Genomic DNA, 19,836 nt, shown 5'->3' with positions numbered 1-19,836 from the left:
GTTTTGTGACTTTGATGGAGTCCCGGCAGGCAGTTATGTAGTGAGGGTGAGCACTGGCCTTCCGAGCCAGCTCGGGGCTGGAGAAGACTCCAGAAAACTCACAGGCTGAAACCCAGGATATCAAATGAGAGAGGAGAAATAGGTCCTCGTTCGTGGTTTTCCACAGTATCTGACCTTCACCTGGCACCTGCTGTGTGCCAGGCGCCGTGAGCACTTTACACAGATTGGCTCATGCAGTCACCGCCCAAGTCCTGAGGTAGGTACAATTTCGGTTCTCATTTTGCAAAGGAAGTGGCTAGGGCCGAGAATGATACCCCATTGTTTACAGAGCCCACGTTCTCACCCACAACTCCACTCTTAACCCCATGTCTCATGTCCCAGAAATCACCTGTGCTGGCCCAACAGATGGTTGACAAAAAGTAGCTCCTCCTGCCGCATAATTAACTGCAAGTTAGAGCGGGGTTGGAGGGACACTGGTGGCCTCTTACAGGTGGACATGGCACTAGTCAAGTTTAGAAATGGAAGTTCTGGGGCGCCTGGGTGGCGCAGTCGGTTAAGCGTCCGACTTCAGCCAGGTCACGATCTCGCGCTCCGTGAGTTCGAGCCCCGCGTCAGGCTCTGGGCTGATGGCTCGGAGCCTGGAGCCTGCTTCCGATTCTGTGTCTCCCTCTCTCTGCCCCTCCCCCGTTCATGCTCTGTCTCTCTCTGTCCCAAAAATAAATAAAAAATGTTGAAAAAAAAATTAAAAAAAAAAAAAAAAAAAGAAATGGAAGTTCTGTCTTCTATCAACAGCCAGGGTGGCCTGGATCCAAGCCACAGGCACGGCTCCTGTTTGTTCATTTCTTGTGTGTTACCCACAGTGCCAAGCACTCGAGAGGGTTTCATCTCCCCTTAGCCTCACTGCCATCCCCAAGGGAGGGGAGACCATCACCTCGGTGTTAGAGACGGGGAGCCGTGTGTTCAGTTACACACCCCGGGCTCTCTACGTCTCCTGCAAGACCTCCCAGTGGGGTGTACTGAGTACCAGGCACCGGGCAGGGAGGCCTGATGCACATTTCACCCTTGAATCTGGGACAGGGATCCTTAGCCCCATTTCACAGATGAGGCTGCTGATGCTTGGCCAGGTGTTCTTCCGCAGCTCCCACTTGTCCCCCAAACTAGGGGCTTTCCGGTTTTACAACTCTGGAGGGGCCGCTAGGTTTATCTGAAATACACCTGTTGAGCAATCCAGGTGCCGATGACTCACACATCGATCTTTCGAAGAAGGGTCAGTATTCTCATTTTGCACTTGAACAAACAGCTTCAGAGAAATCAATGGCTATAGGTCACGTAGCCGGACACTTTCATGCGACGTGTCTAGGGGCACTTTTTTTTTTTTAATTTGCTCTGCTTATAATTATTTGGGCTTGTTGGTGTCATTCATCAGTCTAGGATTCGCCAACCATCCTGTCTTTAAATATTACCTTTGCGGGGCGCCTGGGTGGCTCAGTCGGTTGAGCGTCTGACTTCAGCTCAGGCCACGATCTCGTGGTCTGTGAGTTCGAGCCCCGCGTCGGGCTCTGTGCTGACAGCTCAGAGCCTGGAGCCTGTTTCAGATTCTGTCTCCCTCTCTCTCTGACCCTCCCCCTGTTCATGCTCTGTCTCTCTCTGTCTCAAAAATAAATGTTAAAAAAAAAAGTTAAATATTACCTTTGTACCATTGTCTCTGATTCTAGGTCAACTGAATATGTTAGACATTGTATTCTCCATGACATTCTTTCATATTTTTGTGTGTGTCTCTTTTTTGTCTCTGTGCTAACTTTTCAGACCTAGCTCTAGTTCAACAAATCTGTTTTCAGTCATGTCTTATTTGCTGTTTAGCCCAGCTATTGAGTTTTTACTTTGGGTTATTGAGTCTGTGGCTCTTTTTTTCCCCTGTTATTGTTATTTAATATAATCTGTTGTCAAATTGGCTAACATACAGCGTGTAAAGTGTGCTCTTGGTTTTTGGGGTAGATTCCTGTGGTTCATTGCTTACATACAACATCCAGTGCTTATCCCCGTAAGTGCCCTCCTCAGTGCCCATCACCCATTTTCCCCTCTCCCCCACCCCCCTTTTTAAAAATGTTTATTTTTGAGAGAGAGAGAGAGAGAGAGAGCACGCATGCACATGAGTGGAGGAGGGGCAGAGAGAGAGGGAGACACAGAATCCGAAGCAGGCTCCAGGCTGTGAGCTGTCAACACAGAGCCCAATGTGGGGCTCGAACTCACGAGCCGTGAGATCGGGACATGAGCTTAGTTGGACGCTTAACCAACTAAGCCACCCAGGCGCTCCTGTGGCTTCTTTCCGCCCACTCCCCCACCCCCCAGATTTCCAAGCTCTTGTATAGAGCAATCCTATGAAACCTATAAGCCACAAAGAGTATCCCCTGCTTTCCAAAAGTTCATGTCCCACCATGGCACTTTTACAAAAAGACCTACACTGGTACCTATTTTCACTAAAGGAAAGAGATCTGAAGATTTTCACTTTTATGAAAAGAGCCGTTACCGTACTAATGTAGGCCTTGTGTAAAGGCGAGGTGAATTAACTTGAACTTTCGGGAAGGGGGGATGTATTCTAATCTGTGCCTGACCGGTTCACCCTGTGAAGCCTTTGTGAGTCTGCTTCTGCTGTTGTGACTGTCTACTAGTCATTGTCTGAAAAATCACTCGTGGGCATTCTGGATGACAGTTCCTTACCCCAGAGGATTTATGTTTGTTTCTGCCAGACGGCTCAGCTAAGAAGTACCCTGCAACACAGATGATACAAACCTGGGCCACACACCTGAGCCAAGGGCCAGCCTGTGTCCATGAATTCTTGGGGTCCACTTTTTTCTCTCCTTTGGTCTTGTGCTCCCCTCAGTGTTATTTAAAAAAAAAAAAATTTTTTTTTTTAATGTTTATTTTTTAGAGAGAGAGAGAGAGACACAGAATCTCAAACAGCCTCCAGGCTCTGAGCTGTCAGCACAGAGCCTAACACGGGGCTTGAACTCACGAACTGTGAGGTCATGACCTGAGCCAAAGTCGGGTGCTTCACTGACAGAGCCACCCAGGCGCCCCTCCCCTCAGTGTTTAGAACATCTTCTCTGCAGTCTTCTGGGTCATCCTTACTGGAGCTTGTAGTTTGGTGGGATCCCAGCTCCTGTGAGATTTCCCACCTTGGGCAGGCTTGGCCTTGACTTCTGTCTGCTTGTCCTTCAAGGACAACTCAAGTTTGTTGGCATAAGCAAATGCCCTCAGAGCAAAAGTAGCTTCCATGTCCCATGTACCTTTCCCTTAAATTTCTGGCGTGATGTGTCCTTTAACTGTGTTATATTGGCTATTTGATGCTTTTACGACTTTTTAACTACCTCTTTTCAGCAGAAGAATCCAAATAATCTGGTCTCTCCCTCCAGAAAACTGGCTCACAAAGCCAAGCCAAGAATCAAACCCAGCTCTCTTTGATTCCAAAATCTAAGTATTAAATAACGACCGTGATGTAGCCTAGTCTCTCCGGTCATTTTTATACCCTGATGAGAATGCCAGAGACTGTTAATTGGCTCTCAATATCCATTCTTCTCTCTTCCTTTATACTTGAATTGTTTCAATGACTTAATTCCTCTTCTTATTTAGTAAATAAGTGAGGATTTTAAAGCTTCAATTATGGGGAACACAGGAATCTTTAGTAAAATACCTTTTTTGTTGTTGGGCATGATGTACCAGCTAAGGCACAACATTTCCCAGTCTCCCTTGCAGCCCTTCCATGTGGCTTAAGCTGTGACTAATGAAATGTTGTATGGCGCAGTAGTTCTGGGAGGAAGGAGTCTTCTCTTCCTGCAAAATAATGATGGCTGGAGTTCTAGCAGCCATCTTAGACCATGAGGATGGGGGCCACAGCCAAAGAATAGTGAGCCAGAAGCAGCCTGGGTTCCTGATGACTTCAGGGCCACCGTACCTGCCCATCCTGGATTTCTAAAGAGATAAAAACTATCTTGTTTAAGCTACTAATAACGTTGAGATTTTTGAATCCAAATGGACACAGACGAAGGAGAGTCAAAAACAATCTCAAGCTAAGGGACTTGGCTAACGATTCTTTTCTCAGTCTTTTCCAGCTCACCATGCAGTGGCCCAGGGCTCCCTCCTCTCTCCAACCCCCTCCCTAAACAACACACAAACCAGTCCGGGCCCAGCCTTATAAATATTGATTTTATAGAAAGGACCAATTCAAAACTGGTCAGATGCCACACACCAGAAGCTTCCAGAACCACAAGGATGAAAATCCAAAACCCAAAAAAACCCCCACAAAAAACCCCAAACAGAACAAATGAAAATACCCCAGGCCAAACTGCCTGAAAAATCAAGGTCTCAGGTGACCAAAGGATTCTAAAGAAACTCACGTGGCTGAGGCTGGAGAGACCCCAATGCCTGAACAAGTACCCAGAATGGAAGGAAAAACAATCCGGAAATTCAAACCCACAGTCCCTGCCCACCGGCCCCCCACGCTGTCAAGAGCGAGGCAAAGGGCTTCACAGTTTTTTTTTTTTTGGGGGGGGGGGTAGAGAAGCGATGGCAATAGTTTAAATAATGGGAGATGGGGAATTTTTATATTTCAGCTTTATTTTCTCTTCTTTAGGGGAAGCGAAGAGACTGGTAGCTTTAGGTTAAGAAAACAGTGATTTTTTTTTTTTTATTGTTTTAATGGGGAAAACATCTAGAAATGGCAGGTTGCCATGAAAAGTGCCACATCTGATCTGTGATCTGATGGCCCCCAATTCCTAAAGAGGAGGTGGGTGAGCCCTGGTGTGGCAGGTCAGGAGAGATACTGGCTTTGCATGCTGCAGCCTCTTGGGAGAACACAGCTCCAGAGACAAAGAACTGGCTGGCATGGGATGGGGGCGGGGGTGCAGCAGAAGGGGGCCAGAATGGGGGAACCCTTAAGTAGTACCAAAATTAGCTGCCGTCTGCTCCCTGCTGGTAGGTCCCTGGGGTGTAGAGTGGCAAGGAGGGTGTTGGGGCTGAACGGAGAAGAAATTGAGATGCTGATAAAAACCACCCTGCTCGCGGGGTCCACGGGCCCTGGGTCTGAAGAGTAGAAAACCAATAGGGGTCGGTCGATCGGAGTGCCTTCTCAATCATCCCCCTGAACCCCATCTCGGTTCTGGAAGGGGATCAACACCGCCTGGAGGGTGACCCAGTCCTGGCCCTGGGCTCCCAGGGGGCAGGGGGAGGGGTGGGCACGGTGGGCTCTCCCCCCACCCCTCCCCCGGCTTCACCTCCCTTCCTCCCGGCCGGCCCGGCCCCCGCCCGGCCCGTTGCAGGGCAGCACCCAGTTGTTATCGTGCAGACCCAGGCGGCAGCCAGGCGTCTCGCGGTCCGCTCGGCGGCAGCACATCCAGTAGGAACGTCCATAAGGCAGGTCGTGGTGGTAGGGCTTCGGGTGCCAGCGGCAGAGCGACACGTCACCCTTCTCGTATCTCTTGCGGCACTGCTTGCAAGGGTCATCGCGATACAGGGGGTCGCGGCTCCAGCGCGAGTCTGTGGCCCGCACACCGAACGCCTCAATGATGCCCTTGAAGTGGTGGCAGGTGCACTTGAGGGCCGCCAGGGCCCGCGTGGGCAGGAAGCTGAAGATCTTCACCAGCACGTGCTCGGGCAGCAGCAGCATGTACTGCCGCGGCTCCAGCAGCCGCTGGATCTTGAAGCGGATCTCCAGGAAGTCGTGCGACACGTGCCGATACAGGCGGCACAGGGAGGTGTCCGCTGTCCCCTCGGCGTCGTCCGGGCCTGGCGCGGTGGTGGGGGAGTCGGCTGGGGGCGGCTCGGGGGGCCCGTCCGGACCCCGGGACTGGAGGAAGAAGAGCTGGCCCGGTGGGGGCGGCTCCTCGGGGCTGACCGTCAGGCACACCGTCTCCTCTTTCACATTCTTGGTGCCATCCTTGCCAAAGAAGATGCACTCGTCCACCACACCCGTCACTACCACGTCCACGTGGAAGCCTGACGCGCCGCAGTCCCGGGCAGGGGGCGGAGGGGGCGCCGGAGGAGTGTCCTCAGGCCTGGCAGGGACCGGGCTCTCCCCCTCGCTGGCTTCATCCGCCCGAGCCAGAAGGAACTCCACATTGCTGGGCAGGGCATCCCGAGAGGGGCTGATAAGCTGGTACAGGTCACAGGTGATCTTGTCCTTGGCTCGGGCCCCGGGGCCTGGGCTGCCGGGGTAGGCACAACCGGGCCGGCCGCTGCTCCCGTTGGGCAAGCTGCCGTCGGGCGCCCGGGGCTCTCGGCCGTTGGAGATGCGAAAGGCGATACGCACCTCCCCTGGGCCGGGCCCAGGCCGCTCCTCTTTGCGGAGGCCTTTGGCTGGAGGGCTGTCCCGCTGGGCCTCAAAGTGGGCCACTGCCTCAGCTACGCGGCTGCAGTCCCCGCCACCAGACCTCCGCTCGGACCCCAGCCCTTTGGCAGGCCCACCCTGCTCAGCCGACACGAAGACCACAGGCGCCGGGGTGCCGGGGCGTGGGTAGTTCTGCAGGGCCAGGGCGGCCCGCTGTTCCACCAGGGCCACCATCTCGGCCACAGAGAGCAGGTCTACATCCTCACCAGCTGAGGCTGGGGCCCCTTCAGCGGCAGGGGGCCCCTCTCGGCCCCCTGGGTCCGGTGGAGCCTTAGTAGGCTCAAGACAGCGCCTCCTCCGCTTGGCCTTGGAGCTGTCACTGCCCCAGTGCCCCTTGACCTTCATGGAGCTGGCCCGGCTGCCCCCCCCACACTGGTGGGCCACAAAGAAGGCCACCTTCTCCTTTGTATTCCCGGGCTTGATCACGTACCACGTGTCCAGCAGGACTCGCCCCTCATCGCCAGCAGCTGCTGCGGAGAGGAGCGGGGCAGGCTGGGAGGCAGGGGCCTCCGTGGCCAAGGTGGGCGGGGTGTTCTCTGAGTGGGCAGGCCCGTGGTCTGGCTCGGCCCCGCTGCCCGGCTCCGGGCAGGCTGATGGCTTGAGGGCCGCGGCAGGGGGGCGCGGCTGATTCTGGGAGTAGGTGCCAAAGGGCCGGGGGCACCAGAGCTGGAAGGGCAGGAGGCCGCTGCGGTCCATCCTGGGAAACGGTAGCAGACAGGCCGGGGTTCACCGCATTTCAGGACCTGCCCGGATGGTCGGGGGAGGCTCCGCAGGCCACCTGGAGACAGGGAAGAGGAGGTTGGGGAGCTGGGGGAATAGCTTGCCCTCCTCCTCCCATCCCGGCCTCAACCTCTTCTGAGGGGACAGACCAACTTAGACCACTGAGAACTCTACTCCTGCCCCGCTGCACAGGTGAGCAAAGGGAGGGCTGCAGAGGGGATGAGAGCCGGTCTTTAAACACCCAGAAGGTAACCAGAGCCGGCAGCCTGTCGCAACCGTGCAGGTCATACTCTGTGGCCCGACTGCCCTCACTCACGATCCGGAGGCCTCCTGCTACCATAACCCTGGACTCTAGTGAAAGTAGCAATGACAGGTCCTCCTTTGTCTCCTTGCTCACCCAACAGCCAGTTCCTCAAAAGACCAGAATTCCCAGCCCTACCCACAGCTACGGCTACTTGAGCCCACGGAGGAAGGAATGAGGTAGGCTGGGCAGGGGGAGAAAATCCAAGGTCACAGCCAGCCAGGCCCTTAAGAAATCAGCTCTTCACTTTGTTCAAGTCGTGGGGCTCCCTGAGACACCCTCAAAGCTGTGTGTCCTCGCCCAGAAAGAACGCACACACTCGCACAAGACCGTGCAGGTGATTAATTCCGTTAGGCACAGCCACAGACCTCCGGGATAAGAAGGCCTGCTCTGGTGGACACAGGTCAACTGAGTGGGGAAGGGTTTACTTAGCGTAACACCAGGCCCTCAAACTTGGTTTCGGGACTTTTCAATTCAGGGCTCTCTTAATGACGACCGTTTTATTTTGCAACGACTTTGTGCATGACCTACTCTGGAGACAATTCTGCCACTGAGTCTGACGTGATCGCTTTGCACTGCGGGACCACCAGGCAGCACATCCCTCCGTCTCAATCATTCCCTGGGCCCATCTCCCTCCAGGCATCTTGAAACCAAAATACTCTCCAAACCTCCAACCTCCCCAAACCTCCAACCTCCCACGTCCCCATAGACCAAGGGTCAGCAAACTACAGCCCATTGCCTGTCTCTGCAAATAAAGTTTTACTGAAACATGCTCATCTATTTATGGCTGCTTGCATACTACAATGGCAGAATAGTTGCAACAGAGGGCATACGGCCTTGCAAAGTCTAAAATACTCATTATCTGGCCCTTTATAGAAAAAGTCAGCTGACCCCTGCGCTACAGACTATTCCAGGGGTCCTGAATTCTAAATTCAGGCAATTCCACAGACACCACTAAAAATTCCATCATTTCATGGTCCTGTGGACAGCATTCAAAATTCAGACAGCCTCCAAACACCCACAGACACCAGTCACAAAGAGAGTCCTAAGCCTAAAAATACTTATCCCTCATAATCCATGATCCCACCTTCCCCTCAAATACTTACAACCCCTGCTGAAATCCCAGTTCTTTGTTTCAAACAAGAATCACCATACAACCCCTAAAACCTATAGAAGACGAAGTCTACCATTCATCAATACATCCAAATGCTCAGGAATAGACACACAAACATAGCAAAAACCATTTTCTATAGATGCTCTACAGATCACTCTACAACTTGGCTGCCCTCTAAAATCCTCCCTTCAGACCCTACCCTTATCTTCGGAATATATGCCTTCCCCCAAATATCCAGACTCTCTCAAAACCTAATTTAAATTCCTAAACCTATAAATATCCCCTCCAGCACAGAAGGCTCCAATCTCAAGGAACCCCTCGCAAATCCCATGTCTACCAAGGACTCCGACATTCACAGTGATTTCCCAACCTCACAGATACCCCAAAAAGAGGAGTCTCCTGAAATCCTATACTCCCCTTCAAATACTTTCTAAACCTCTATATGTATTTCCTAATTCCACACAAGCCCTTCGACTGAAAAAAAAAACAAAAACACCTAAAACATAAAAGCTCCCTAACACGTAAGACTAATCCCAAACCTTACATTTTTCAAAGTCCCCCAAACCCCCAAATCCTCCCAAAGAATCCTCCCAAATGACACGTGCTTATTGCGTGTTCGCTGGAGCTTATTAGATACTGTTCTAACAATTCCTGCTAATCCTCCTCGGTCCCGATGAAGCAGGTTAGCGTATTAATTAGTTCCTGTGTCCAGATGAGACACAGAAAGGTTTAACCCCAAATCGAGGGTCAGACAGGTAGGAAGAAGTTGAAGCGGCGAAAGCCCAGGCGTTCTGGCTCCAGCATCGGTACCCCTGGATTCTTTATTTTGTTCCTAAGTCTCTCCGTGAGCTCCTCAAATCGCAAACCCACCAGACATCTCAAACCGCAAAGGAGACCCCTACAATACAACCGAAAGTTCCACATTACGAAAGAACCTAAACCCAAACCCCAAGGCTCCCCCTAAGCTCAAGGGAACCCCAAGTATCCCCCACACCCACGCAAACACTTTCTCAAGCCCCCAGATAACGATTAACTGCGAAGGGAGCCCCAAATTTTGAACTGCCCCCCGATTCGGATGACCCCCGAAACCTAGACACGCCCCCAAAGGGCCCTCACTCTCGAGCCCCGCCCCCCTGCGGCGGGAGAGGGAGGCAGCACATACGCATGCGCGCGCAAGAGAAGAGGGCCCGCCCCCTCACTCCTGCTCTCCGGACGTCGCGTGGTGGCGCGCGACTACTTTCTCTCCGCCCCTTTGTTGACAGCCGCGCGCGTGACGCCCCCAGCCAATGAGCGGCTGCCGTTCGGGGCGATGCCCATATAAGGAATGGCTTGGCGAAGGGGCCTAACTTCGAAAGAGGGAGGAGTAGGCGAGAGGTGAAGGGGGTGTGGAAACAGCGGAGTGTAAGAGAGCGTAGAACAATTCCCAACTTCTTGCTAAAACGTAGGATCAAGGCCAGGACAGAGGCCATGGTATTCAGGGATAGGTACACTACACGGCTTTCCCTCTAAACAGGAGCCCCGATTGACAGTTGAGATTTAAAGGGCCGGGCAGCTTCAGGATTGAGGGCAGAAGGAACCGGGCAGAAAGATCTGAGTGCCCAGGTTTGGTTGGGAACCCTGGAGACCGAGATTTCCAGTGGGGGAAACTGGGCAGCGGGATCACATCATCCTTGAAAAACAAATGGCAGAACTCTGCGATGCCTCCCCACCCGCCTTCCCCACCTCGGCAATGAGTCTAAGCCTCTGGGCTTGGCATTCAAGGCTCAAGCTGTGTGTCCAAATGGACCTCTCCATTCAGCCTTTCCAGCCAGGCGCCCCAAATCTGACTCAGACTTAGTACAAGGAAAGAATATTAAATACTTCAACAATGCTTTTTAAATATTAGTTACCTGTTAAAATGATAATACTTAGGGTATAATTTAAATAAATTACTTAAAATTAACTTCATCTCTTTCTTTTGACTTTTTAAAAAATGTGGCTACTAGGAGATTTTAAATTACACATACGGCTCGCATTATTATTTCTACTGAACAGGGCTCACCTAGATCCTTACAAAGCCAGGCTGATTGAAGAGCTATCCAAAGTGACTCCACTGCAGCCATCTGTCCAAGTGTCACCTGTCTGTCCTTCCACCACCCTGCCCCAGCCGTGCCTGCTCCCACCAATCCTGCACATCACAGCCAGAAGGGTCTTCAAGCACAAACCTGACCCTGTCACTACCCTGTACAAAACCTACCATGAATGACTCCCCGGTGCCCTTGGGAGAAAGCCCCGATACCCTACAAGTCCAACCTCATCCCTCCTCACTCCTCCACACCCCCAGTGGACCCCGGAGGGCACCAGATCTGGCACAGAGAGTGGTTTGAGTACTTGCAACCCTGTCTGACCCTCAGTAGAAACGATTATCCTCTCCAATGTAAGAATAAAGAAACAGAAGCCAGACAGGTGGCCTACGCAGAACTGGTGCGAGTGGGAGCAGGGATAGGAATCCAGGGAATCTGATTCTAGAACGCTGTGCCCCATTGCTTTGCTGTATATTCTCTGGGGTACTAGCTCAGCCATTCCTTTCTCGAAGACGCGAATCTCCCAGCCTGGGTCAGACTCCCCCTCTGCACTCCCCCCCTCGGGCGCCTTGCTGTGACTCCTCAAAGTCACCAAACTCTTCCCTTCCATGGTCTTTGCACTGGTTCTTCCCACTAACTGGAATGCTTTCCCTCCGGATCTCCACGTGGCTCCGTTCTTTAATCCATTTGCTTTGCTCAAATGTAACTGTAACAGGGAGGGTTTGCCTGAGCTCCCTTCCGGGGAAACCTCCCACCTGCCCAGAGAAGGATCTCTGACGAGTCCCAGCCCTGCCCATGCTGAGTCACCACTGTCTCTACAGATGGATTTGTCTCTTCTGCTGGACAGTGAACCCAGAGGGGCCAGAGCAGTCATGGTCATTATGGTGTCCCCAGCAGCACTGCCCAGCGTGAGACTGAATGGATGGACCTCCCCTGCAGCTCCCTGTCTGAAACTTTACGAGGCCTGGCAGTGTAGACTCTGTTTCACAGCCAGATTCTGTCTGTGTCCGAGGTCACTGGGGCAGAATTTTCTAACTTCCCACACACTGAACCCTCCACATGGCCCTACACGAGGTCAGTTTTCAGAGAATGCTCCATGAAGGTCCAATACTGTAAAACATCGTGACCCAGAAGACTGAAAGTTAAAAAAAAAAAAAAGGAAAAAGACCAGACAAATATGAACCAAGAGACAAGCAGAAGAGTGCCAATGCCGTTTAAAAAAACCGGCGGGGCCCCTGGGTGGCTCAGTCGGTGAAGCAATGGACTCCTGATTTCGGCTCAGGTCGTGATCTTGTGATCTCGTGGTTTATGGGTTCAAGTCCCACGGCAGGGAGCCTGCTTGAGATTCTCTCTCTCTCTGCCCCTCCCCCGCTCCCACTCCACAATTGTGGTGGGAAACCGCAAAGCATCTCCCCCGAAGAGACAGGCTGGACTGATGAAATTAGTAAGGAACTGAACCACACCATCCACACCCGTGGTGGAAAGATCCCAACAGTTCGAGAATCCCCTAGCTGACATTCAGAGGCCCTCCCGTGTGCTGGCTTGGAGTTGGGCGCCGGGGCCACAGAGATGACACTGAGCTCACCACGAGGAGCTCATGAGAAAGGGGGCAGACGTCCAAATAAACAGTCGTGACCCACATGAATGTGTCAGGAGAGAAAATGACGATCACGACGGCGGTTCGCCCTCGAGCACTCGCTGGTTGCCAGGCTTGGCTCGGAGCGTTTTACGGATATTAACTCACTTCATTCTCACATCACCTCGCCATTTCTGACCTCATTTCAAGGAAGTGGAGGCACAGAAGGGCGAAGTAATTGCCCTCAGACACAGCTTTGTGGCAGGAGTTCACGAAGTACCAGCGGCTTTATTCACCGAGCAGCAGTTTGTGTGGGTCAAGTTACTCAGTCCTCAAAAACTGCAGTCCCCCCAGCAACAGCCACATACATTCTCCTTTCCCTTCCTGATTTTTTTTTTTTTGAGAGAGAGAGAGAGAGAGAGAGAGAGAGAGAGAGAGAGAGAGAGAGAGAGAGAGAGCGCGAGCGCATGTAAGCAGGGGAGAGGGGCAAAGGGAGAGGGACTGAGAATCCTAAGCAGACTCCAAGCTCAGTACAGAGCCCCATGGGGGGGCTCGATCTCATGATCCTGCGATCATGGCCTGAGCTCAAATCAAGAGTCGGATGCTCCACCAACGGAGCCACCCAGGGGCCCCCGATTTGCTTTTTCCCTTAGCACATATCACTATCTAATATACTATAAACTTTGTCTATAAAGTTTGTCGGTCTCCCCTCACTAAAACGCAAGCCCCCCCAGGACTGGTGGTTTTGTCCACTTTATGTCACTGCTAGATCCCCAGCTTTTAGAACAGCACCAAGCACTTGGCGACTCAGACCGTTCTCCCTGGAACAGTGGTCCCTGGGAGTGTGTTAGGAATGTAGTCGTGGGGCACCCGAGTGGTTCAGTCGGTTAAGCTTTAAGCCTCTGACTCTTGATTTTGGCTCAGGTCATGATCTTACAGTTTGTGAGTTGGAGCCCCAGGTCGAGCTCTGTGCTGACAGTGAGGAGCCTGCTTGGGAGTCTCTCTCTCTCTCCCTCTCTCTCTTCCCCTCCCCTGCTCTCTCTCTCAAAATAAATAAACTTAAAAGAATAAGTAAATACAATAAAAAATGTAAAAAAAAAAAAAAAAAAAGGGAACGTAGTCTCATAGTCTCGGGCTCTGCCCTACACCTGCTGAGTCGGAATGTGCCCTTTGACAAAGTCTCTCGGGGATTCGTATGCACTTTTAAGTTGGAGAGGCAATGCCCTAACACAGCAGAGGTATGCGATGCATATTTGTTGGAACAAACTCCTAACCCTGCCATGCTGCCCGTCTTCCCTCGGGCTACTGGGGACCTCTTGGGAAAAGCTGGCTGGTTCCAGACAAGCCCCCGTGGGGAAAGCCTGCCCCCGGCACCTCCTCCAGGAGTTATTCGGGAGTGCCCTCCCAAGCTATTCGGGATCTCTTCCTCCTGAGGCCTCCTCTGACAGCATCTGTCACCTGTCACTGCGGAATGACAATGACCTGGGTGAGGGCCCATCTCCCCTCCACCCTGTGGGTTTCTGGAAGGCTGGGACCTCTCCTCGAAGGCACAGCTGCTCCAGCCTCCGCACTTGGCTCAACTGGCCTAGTTTAGCTCTTCCGGCTCTATCCTTTCCATGGTAGCCAGAGAGACTGCTCCAAACAGAAATCAGACCACATCACTCCCCTGCTGAAAACCTTTCTGTGAGAGGCGCAAGTCTGCAAAAACAAAAATACCTGTCCGGGAACCCTTCTCAGGAAGCTACCGGAGGATTTGCTTCTCCAATATGAAAACAGTGAACGAAGAAAAAGGGAGCTATCAGATCAAAGAACTAAGTGTAGCCCCGGAAGAGAGGCAAAAGGAATCCCCACATGAAGGTAAAGGGACAGCCTGGGAGGACAGTGCGGTGCAGGAGGTCTAGGGAGAACCCGTTCCCATCAATGCACAAAGAAAGGAGGAAGGCTAACAATTAACAAGCTAAGTGCACATCTTAAGAAGTTGGAAACAATGTCAACTACAGCAGAATAAAAGAAAGAAAGGAGAAAGGCAATAAAAAGTGGATGCCTGGCCCCCCTCACTCTGACTCACGGTGATGTCCCCACCAACCCCCGCCCTTGGGGCGCCTCCATCCCAGGGATAGGGCTGTCAGGGTCACGGCAGCACAGGGCTGGGCACAGAGCAGGTGCTCAGGGAATGCACTGGTCCACCGTCCCGCAGGAATTGGTGGCTTCTTACCAGAGCTCTGTTACTGGTCCTGCTGCTTCTATCCCCCACCCTCTCCACCCCCACTCCTGCCACCATTCGGTCCACAATCTTGATTCATCCAGGCCCCTTTCTCGGCTTTTTGGCCTCAGGGTCTGCTGGTCTCTGTCTCCCTCTCAAATTTTCCTTCCCAACAGCTCCCTAGTGATAGGAATCATCCAAATCCTCAGGATCTAGAGATTCAAGATGCAGAAAGAATCCAGGCAGGGCCTGCAGACACCCCAGCTTTCCCACTTTTCCCTATGTGCCCATAGGCAGGGTGCTTAACCCTCGGTGCCTCAGTTTCCTCCACTGTAAAATGCAGATAATAACAATACCCACCCACGGGCTGGTTGATGATTCACTGAGATTAACCTTGGTACAGTGCTCAGTGTCAGCTAGGCACCAAGGAGAGGATCAGTGTTCAGGCTCTGGATTATTAATTTTTTCAATGTTTATTGAATTGAATTGAATTTATTGAATTTTTTCAATTGTTTATTGAATGTTAAAAATTTTTTTTCAATGTTTATTTATTTTTGAGAGACAGAGAGTCAGAGCATGAGCAGGGAGGGTCAGAGAGAGAGACACACAGGCAGAATCCGAAGCAGGCTCCAGGATCTGAGCCATCAGCACAGAGCCTGATGCGGGGCTGGAACTCATGAACGGTGAGGTCATGACCTGAGCCAAAGTCAGACACTTAACCGACTGAGCCACCCAGGTGCCCCTGGGATTATTATTTTTTTTTATGTTTGTTTATTTTTGAGAGAGAGAGAGACAGAGAGACAGAGAGAGAGAGAGAGAGAGAGAGAGAACAAGTGGGGGAGGGGCAGAGACAGAGGGAGCCGGGCTCCAGGCTCTGAGCTGTCAGCACAGAGCCCAGTGCAGGGCTCGAACTCACTCAGGAACCAAACCACGGGATGATGACCTGAGCGAAAGTCAAGACACTTCACCGAAGTCAGACACTTAACCCACAGAGCCACCCAGGGGCCCCCAGGCTCTGGGATTATTAAGAGAACGTGAGACTGCCTAACAGTTTGGAAATCACTGGCCGAACCAAAGACTTCGTCCCTCTTTATTTAATAACTCTGAAGTGAAACTGACCCTAGTCCCTCACAGTAACCAAAATATGGACATTCCTTTGTTCCTGTCGTGTACTGGGTCTCCCCTATTAATGAAACAGATATTTACAGAGCAGGTACTGTGTGCCAGCCGCTTGTTCCGGGCACTGGGGATATGCAGGGAAAAAGAGATAAAAATCCTCGCCTTCCTGGGGCTCACATACTAATTGGAGGCAGTAACAGTAAAAATAGAGTAAGTTAAGTTCCAAGGTGGCAAGCGCTATGGGGAAACAAATACGGCGAGTAGGAGGACTGGGAGTGGAAGTGGAAATTATGATCTTTTTTTGTTGTTGTTAAGTTTATTTATTTTTGAGAGAGAGAGGAGGGGAGAGAACGTGAGCCGGGGAGGGGCAGAGAGAGGAGGAGGGAGAGAATCCCAAGCAGGCTCTGTGCCATCAGATCTCACAAACTATGAGATCATGACCTGAGCCAAAATCAAGAGTCAAAATCAAGAGTCAGATGCTTAACTAACTGAGCCACCCAGGAGCCCCATAGTGAGGGTTATGATCTTAATCGAGGGGTTAGGATGGAATCATGGAGCAGGTGACAAGCCAGGAAAACTTGTACTTTTAGGAATAATACAGCATTACCAGAGCTACTAGAAATATACCATTAGAACTGGTAAAAATAGGGGCACCTGGGTGGCTCAGTCAGTTAAGCTTCCAATTCATGATCTCAGCTCAGGTCTTTAATTTTTTTTTTTTTTTAGTGTTTATTTTATTTTTGAGGCGGGGGAGGGGCAGAGGGAGAGGGAGACACAGAATCTGAAGCAGGCTCCAGGCTCCGAGCTGTCAGCACAGAGCCTGACATGGGGCTCGAACTCACGGACCGCGAGATCTTGACCTGAACTGAAGTCCGATGCTTAACCGACTGAGCCACCCAGGCGCCCCAGCTCAGGTGTTGAGCTCAGGTGTTGATCATAGGACCGTGAGTTCAAGCCCCGTATTGGGCTCCATGCTGGGCATGAAGCCTACTTTAAAAAAAAAAGAAAAGGGGCGCCTGGGTGGCACAGTCGGTTAAGCGTCCGACTTCAGCCAGGTCACGATCTCGCGGTCCGTGAGTTCGAGCCCCGCGTCAGGCTCTGGGCTGATGGCTCGGAGCCTGGAGCCTGTTTCAGATTCTGTGTCTCCCTCTCTCTCTGCCCCTCCCCCGTTCATGCTCTGTCTCTCTCTGTCCCAAAAATAAATAAAAAAAAAAAAAAAAAAAAAAAAAACGTTGAAAAAATAAAAAAAAAAGAAAAGAAAAGAAATGGTAAAAATATCATTGTATGAGTAAGCTTCGGACAGGCACAGGCCGAAAAACACATTTAAGATTTTAAGAAAAGGCAAAATGACTTGGAAAGCAGGCACATTTCCCAAGACGGACAAATAAAGGAAAGGGGGAGCAAAGTGTCACCTTACCCCAGGGGACCCAGATGTGACATACAGGCACAGGGACAAGTGAGAGGCTGGCACGCTTTACCCCCAAACCAGTAAGTTTTCAGATAACTCACTGAGAGCTGAAGACAAACGGTTAAAGACCCCTGAAAGCAAGGACAAGCAGGCAAAGCTAGCATGAGGGGCTGCAAATGAATCAGTAAGAGAAATTCCAAACCCGAAAAATGAGCACAAATGTCACCAGTGCTGTGACAACAGCAAGCTCCCCGGGGGCAAGGTGTCAGTCTACACATAGTAGGTGCTCTATCAACACTGTGAACTACTCAAGGAAGGAACCCCCATTTTCTGGAAGAGGAAACCGAGGTCCAGAGGGGTTAAGTGACTTGCCTAAAGTCACACAGCTAGCGTGTGATGGGGCCGGGATTCAAATCTGAGCGTTCTGGTTCCAAAGCATATGCTCAATAGTTTCTTTCCCGAAAGAATAAAAATCACAAAAACACCTCATACTTCGTATTCACTAACCGTTTTATGTATGTTACCTTATCATCTCCTTACAAGAGCCCTGTGCTTGGAATGTGGCCCCAGGTTACACAGGAAAACTCGAGGGCCAGAGTGGGAATGCAACTTGGCCAAGGACACACAGCGCAGAGGAAGGGATTTGTACCCCTGTGTATCTGAGGCCAGTGCTTTTAACCATAAACTTTCCCATCAGAGTCAGAAAACTTACCTGATAAACTCAGGAAGCCTCACAACAAATGAACCAAACTGTTTCAAGATGAATTACAAAGTTACCTAACTGCCCGGGGAGGCTGGAACGACCCAAAGGTTGGGGTAAGAAAACACAGTTGTTGGAAATATTTCCTATTCACTGAAATGCCTGGAGCTGGGCCAGGCTGGGCACTGGGAAGTGAATTATTTATATTTGGCTGGCGATGGGAATGGGGACAGATTGAGTCTCTGAGCAACCCCCCTTGGGGAGTCGCCCTTGGACATGGGAGCCTAGGGGTAGTGGGTGGGACACCAGAAGGGTGAGATATGGGGGCAATCTGTGAGAGAACGAAAAGGAGGCAGACTGGCTGATGTCTCCCTCACTGGTCGCTGTCTTCCACTTTCTCTCTCAAGTCTGTTTCCCGCTCCCGCTCAAAAAATGCTAACTCATGTGTATTGAGCACTTACTCCAAGAACTTTACGTGCTGACCTGCCTGGATCCTCTAACCTTCCTAGGGTTACTGATCCCATTTCATAGTTAAGGAGAAGTCAAAAGACTTGCCCAAGGTCACACAGCAAATGACAGAACCACAATTCAAACTGAAGACTGCCCCTGTTCTCGAGTCTCTGCCCTACTCTTGGCGTTTCAGTACAAGGCAAAGGGACTGAATTGCAGTGGTGAAAGCAGATTCTGTGCCAGTACGCCTAGCTTGGAATCCTGAGCCTACCATTTAATGCTGGATGACATTAGGAAAGTGGCTTAAGTTCTCTGTGCCTCTGCTTCCTTTCTGTAGAATGGAAATAATAACAGCACCTACACCTTAGGGGTGTTGCCAGAATTAAATGAGTTAATATGCACCAAGAGCTAAGAAAAGGGCCAGGCACTTCCTAAACCATAAATGTCAGCTGTAATCCACTGAGGAGAGCCCGGGCATGGCATGCTTCTTAGCCGGGATATGCCCAGAGCAGTGCCAGGTTTTGAGAAACTGCCTCCGGGGTTGGACTGATAAGGAGGGAATCCATCAGCACCTGTGACCCAGTCACATTCCTGGGGTGGGGAACTTCCCACCAACAGCTCCGAGACTGGGGACTTATTGCAAGAGAGGGTAACCATCTTAAGAGGCCCTCCCTCTTCTCAGTGGCAAGTTGTTCCCACAACTCAGATAAGGGCACCAAGCTTCAGAGACGGGAGACTTGTTCAGGTCACCAAGGAGGGACCGAATGAGATCTGAAGGCTGGACTGCCAGTACACATCGACCACTACACTTTTCGAGATCCCACTGGAGACACGCGAGTGCAAAAGGTTCTCTCTCTGTGGCCCTTTCTGGCCGTCTTATCCTAGTTCTGTGACTGTCCAGTTTCTTGGGAGTCTCTGGCTGGTCTAGGCAAACTATCGTTACATGCAGGCGCCTAATCTCATGCTCTCCACCCATTCCCAGTACGGTAGCCTAACCAACACATCACTCTACCATTGATTTCTCTCCTTCCACCACCTCAGCTTGCCCTCCTGCCCCCAGTCCGATCTAGAGGCCCCAACCCACCGCAGCCACAGCTGGCTTCTCCCTCGGAGCCTACAGACCCCCTCATTCATCTAGCCCTGACTCCCATGCCTCTCCGCATCCCCCAGGCTACTCCCCCTCGAAATTGCTCCCTACAGGGCCTCTGCCGGGACGCCCAGCCCCTTCTCCAACTCGGGACTCCCTTCCCCAGCTCGGAGCTCCCTTACAATCAATCCCAAGGCTCGACTCCCTCCCCACCTCCAAGACCCCTCCCCAGCCCCCATTCTTCTACTACTCCCTCCGGCTCCCGTTTCTCCCAAACCCCTCCCCAAAGCGATCTCTCCTCGTCCAGCCTCTTCTTTAGCCACTGCCCCTTCCTTCTCGCCACCGGCCCCGAACCTCCGCCCCAGCTTTCCAGCGTCCCCAGCCCCCGCTCGGGGTTCTCACCATCTCTCCGCGCCGCAGCTCTTCTCGGCTACGCGGGTTTCCCCCACTCGCTCCTCTCCAGCCTCCCCTTCCGGGTTCCCGCCCCGAAGCCCGCTGGGAATTGGAGTCCGAGTGGCCACGGACTACACCTCCCAGAAGGCAGCGTGATCAAGCTTGGAGGTGGAGAAAGGAAGCAAACTGGGCGGGCTGGGGAGAAGATCGACTCTAACTCCCAGGAGGCGGCGAGGGCACTTTGCGGCGCAGGCGCAGAGAGCGCCCCGCCAGGCGCTCTGGGAGATGGAGTCCAGGCTCCTCCATTTTGGCCCGGGGCC

At 52.0% G+C, this 19,836-nt stretch overlaps 1 protein-coding gene across 4 annotated transcripts; it reads right to left on the bottom strand.

Annotated features, from left to right (window-relative positions):
- Positions 1–2,932: 2,932 nt before the first annotated feature.
- On the bottom strand, positions 2,933–19,607 carry FBXO46 (F-box protein 46). 4 transcript variants are annotated; one of them, XM_058706546.1, is made up of 2 exons: positions 19,526–19,607; positions 2,933–7,160 (listed from the first exon to the last, which is right to left on the bottom strand). In XM_058706546.1, the coding sequence occupies exon 2, from the start codon at positions 7,076–7,078 to the stop codon at positions 5,267–5,269; it is 1,812 nt and encodes a 603-aa protein (XP_058562529.1). In that variant the 5' UTR covers positions 7,079–7,160; positions 19,526–19,607; the 3' UTR covers positions 2,933–5,266. The 4 variants fall into 4 exon arrangements, with proteins under 4 accessions (XP_058562529.1, XP_058562532.1, XP_058562530.1 ...); XM_058706549.1 differs by lacking the exon at positions 19,526–19,607 and adding an exon at positions 9,680–10,369; XM_058706547.1 differs by lacking the exon at positions 19,526–19,607 and adding an exon at positions 9,634–9,730.
- Between the last annotated feature and the right edge of the window lie 229 nt (positions 19,608–19,836).

Source organism: Neofelis nebulosa, chromosome 17, assembly GCF_028018385.1.
Source record: "Neofelis nebulosa isolate mNeoNeb1 chromosome 17, mNeoNeb1.pri, whole genome shotgun sequence".
NCBI classification, from domain to species: domain Eukaryota; kingdom Metazoa; phylum Chordata; class Mammalia; order Carnivora; family Felidae; genus Neofelis; species Neofelis nebulosa.
The sequence above is the reverse complement of the archived record's forward strand: the minus strand, read 5'-3'. Positions and strand labels throughout refer to the sequence as shown.